This window comes from Semicossyphus pulcher, unplaced genomic scaffold (genome assembly GCF_022749685.1).
Source record: "Semicossyphus pulcher isolate SPU_LCO1_2020_fin unplaced genomic scaffold, fSemPul1.0.p SCAF_2, whole genome shotgun sequence".
Lineage (NCBI taxonomy): Eukaryota > Metazoa > Chordata > Actinopteri > Labriformes > Labridae > Semicossyphus > Semicossyphus pulcher.
The window spans coordinates 30,738,329-30,741,456 of NW_027211693.1; the positions used below are offsets into that span (position 1 = coordinate 30,738,329).

The 3,128-nt window shown below is 46.0% G+C and overlaps 1 protein-coding gene across 1 annotated transcript; it reads left to right on the forward strand.

Moving 5' to 3' along the window:
• Positions 1-920: 920 nt before the first annotated feature.
• On the forward strand, positions 921-2,665 carry LOC138598353 (E3 ubiquitin-protein ligase TRIM39-like). Its single transcript, XM_069670133.1, has one exon. It carries the CDS (start codon positions 921-923, stop codon positions 2,313-2,315), a length of 1,395 nt encoding a protein of 464 aa, XP_069526234.1. The 3' UTR covers positions 2,316-2,665.
• Positions 2,666-3,128: the final 463 nt, after the last annotated feature.

Below are 3,128 nucleotides of genomic sequence, written 5' to 3' on the forward strand. Positions count from 1 at the left end.
TCTCCCCGATGTCGGGGTCTGCATAGGGCTTCGGAAGTTCGGCATCATCTGACCCGCAGGGGGGGTCATGACCAAGACGGTACCAATACAGCCCCCCGAGACCAACTGAGCTCAGCCTGAGCACAGGGAAGACAGCAGCGCGGTGGTATTCTTGCCGGGTTCGGCATCCCCCCACTCAGGCCTACAGAGATGGGCACAAAATGATGCCTGACCTTCGTCTTACTGATCTCCCATCCCCACTTTAGCATCACTGTAAATATCCTGGCTATGTTAATGTTACTCCCTGTCGTCAAACTCAACAATCATTCCCTATCGAGCCCACTACGAAAAACAATCTCAAACACATGATTTACTTTATAAAATAGAGAGAGAGAGAAAGCGGAAATTATGTAACTGTCAGTAAATGAGTTAAACTCTGTAAAACTTGAGCTTTGGATAATTTCATGTCTGTGTTGAAGAACCAACATTCCTCCATGTAAACAAAGGTAGAAAACAGAGCTGCTGTAACACCCAGTACTAACACTCTGTCTTTAAGGCTCCAACTTTATCGTCTCTGCTCCAGTTGGACTTTAAAACCAGAAACAGGCCGACAAAGCTCCTCCCTGTTTATGACTCAACAGACACACCAGGAAACAGGCGCACACACACACACACACACGCAGACAGAAGATAACTTTCACTGTGAGAAATAAAAGAGACGACTTCCACAGAGAGAGGACAGCTTCAGGAGGGAATACTGGGAATACTGGAATACTGCCACTTCAACCAGATACTGACTGCACACTGTACGGAGCTTTAGAAAACACACGAGTCAAAGTGAAGTAAGTTACAGAAACTCTGTGCAGGAGGGAGTGGAGCCTCAGCAGTCTGACCTGTGTGAGCTGTCTGCCTGTCGTGAGTTTAGCTTCACTCAGAGGAAAATGGCTTCTTGTTTAGAGGAGTATCTGTGCTGTTCTGTCTGCCATGACATCTTCAAACATCCTGTCGTCCTGTCATGTAGCCACAGCTTCTGTAAAGCCTGTCTGCAGAGCTGGTGGACGGAGAAACAGACCCAGCAGTGTCCCATGTGTAAGAGACCTTCAAAGAGGAATCCACCTTGTAACTTGGCATTAAAGAACCTGTGTGAGGCCTTCTTACTGCAGGGAGATCAGAGAGCTTCATCAGACTCTGAGGCTCTCTGCAGTCTGCACTCTGAGAAACTCAGACTCTTCTGTCTGGATCATCAGCAGCCAGCGTGTCTCGTCTGCAGAGACTCTAAAAAACACTCCAACCACACATTCAGACCCATCGATGAAGCTGCTCAAGATCTCAGGGAACAACTCCAGAAATCCCTGAAGCCCTTAAAGAAGAAACTGGAGCGCTTTAAAAAAGTCAAACAAGACTGTGATGAAACAGGAAAACACATCAAGGCCCAGGCTGCAAACACAGAGAGGCAGATAAAGGAGCAGTTTAAGAAGCTTCACCAGTTTCTAGAGGAGGAAGAGGAGGCCAGAATCTCTGCACTGAGGGAGGAAGAGGAGCAGAAGAGTCAGAGGATGAAGGAGGAGATGGAGGCTGTGAGCAGAGAGATAGCAGCTCTTTCAGACACAGTCAGAGCCACAGAGGAGGAGCTGAGAGCTGCAGACGTCTCATTCCTGCTCAACAACAAGGCTGCAGTGCAAAGAGTCCAGCAGCGCCCCCTGCTGGAGGATCCACAGCTGCCCTCAGGAGCTCTGATAGATGTGGCCAAACACCTGGGCAACCTGAGCTTCAGCATCTGGAACAAGATGAAGGACATGGTCTCCTACACTCCTGTGATTCTGGACCCAAACACTGCTGGTTCATACCTCATCCTGTCTGAAGATCTGACCAGTGTGAGACGAGGAGAGAGACAGCAGCTTCCTGATAATCCAGAGAGGATTCGTTATTACTGCTCTGTCCTGGGCTCTGAGGGCTTCAACTCAGGGACTCACAGCTGGGACGTCGAGGTTGGACCGAACACGTTTTGGGAAGTGGCTGTGTGTGAGGAGTCTGCAGACAGGAAGAGAGACATTGACTCTGGATTATGGAGAATAGTGTGTTATGATGCTGAATACACAGCATTCACCCCGTCAGGTGAACCCATTGATCTGTCAGTGAGAGGACGGCCTCAGAGGATCAGAGTGCATCTGGACTGGGACAGAGGAAAGCTGTCATTCTCTGATCCTGACACTAACACACACATACACACCTTCACACACACTTTCTCTGACAAGCTGTTTCCATTCATTTATACTGAAGATCCACGTCCTCTGAAGATCTCACCAGTGAAGGTCTCTGTAACAGTGGGACAGTAAAGGCAGAGACGATGATGATGATGGAGTCAGGTGATGAACTGCTCACATGTTGTTCTTATCTTTACATAAAGTCACATTTTTACAGCTTACATGATAAACAGATGAAACTTGGCTCAGTTCAGATGACAGACGTGTATTTTCTCTCTCTCTCTTTTGTAATCAGGTTCTCAGATACTTTGTTTCATGTGCCGAGGTTTTCACAAATCTGTCGTCTTCTCAAATCAATGAAGGTGAATGGAGTTTTTATTTCTTCTGCTCCGAGTGTAAAAAATGACATTTGAACATGTCATTATGAACAGTTTGCTTTGGGGGCTTTTTAAACAGCATGTAGACAGCTTGTGTGTGATGAATTTATAAAACTGATTGTTTGCTGTGTGAAGAAATCACAACAACTCTGGAATAATTCAAGTCACAGTGATGACGTGTAATAAAGGCAGTGATCATGTTGGTGTGTGTGTGGTGTCATTAGTTTTACAGGAGAGGCCATGGTGTCAGTCAAATAAACAGAAGACAGGAGTGTGTTTGGGAAATGTAGTTTTATTGTTTAGTTATGTCATGTGTACAAGAAGACGTTTCATCAGCAGAATTCAGACTCTGGGGACCATGTACATCCACTTAGAAAGTAATCGGTCCTGTAGTTTTTCTTGCTCTCAAACAAAGAGTTGATTCTACTGACAATGTGATCTGACTGATTAAAGATGGGCACATAAATCATTAGGAATCACAGTTGGGACATGTTAAAGCAAATTAAACAGAAAAGACTTCCTGGTCTGAACCAAAGTGTTGGATGGACTGACCGACATTACCATACCT

Excerpts from the sequence above, each read along its gene's own strand:
- LOC138598353 (XM_069670133.1), top strand. The coding sequence starts at position 921 with ATGGCTTCTTGTTTAGAGGAGTATCTGTGCTGTTCTGTCTGCCATGAC.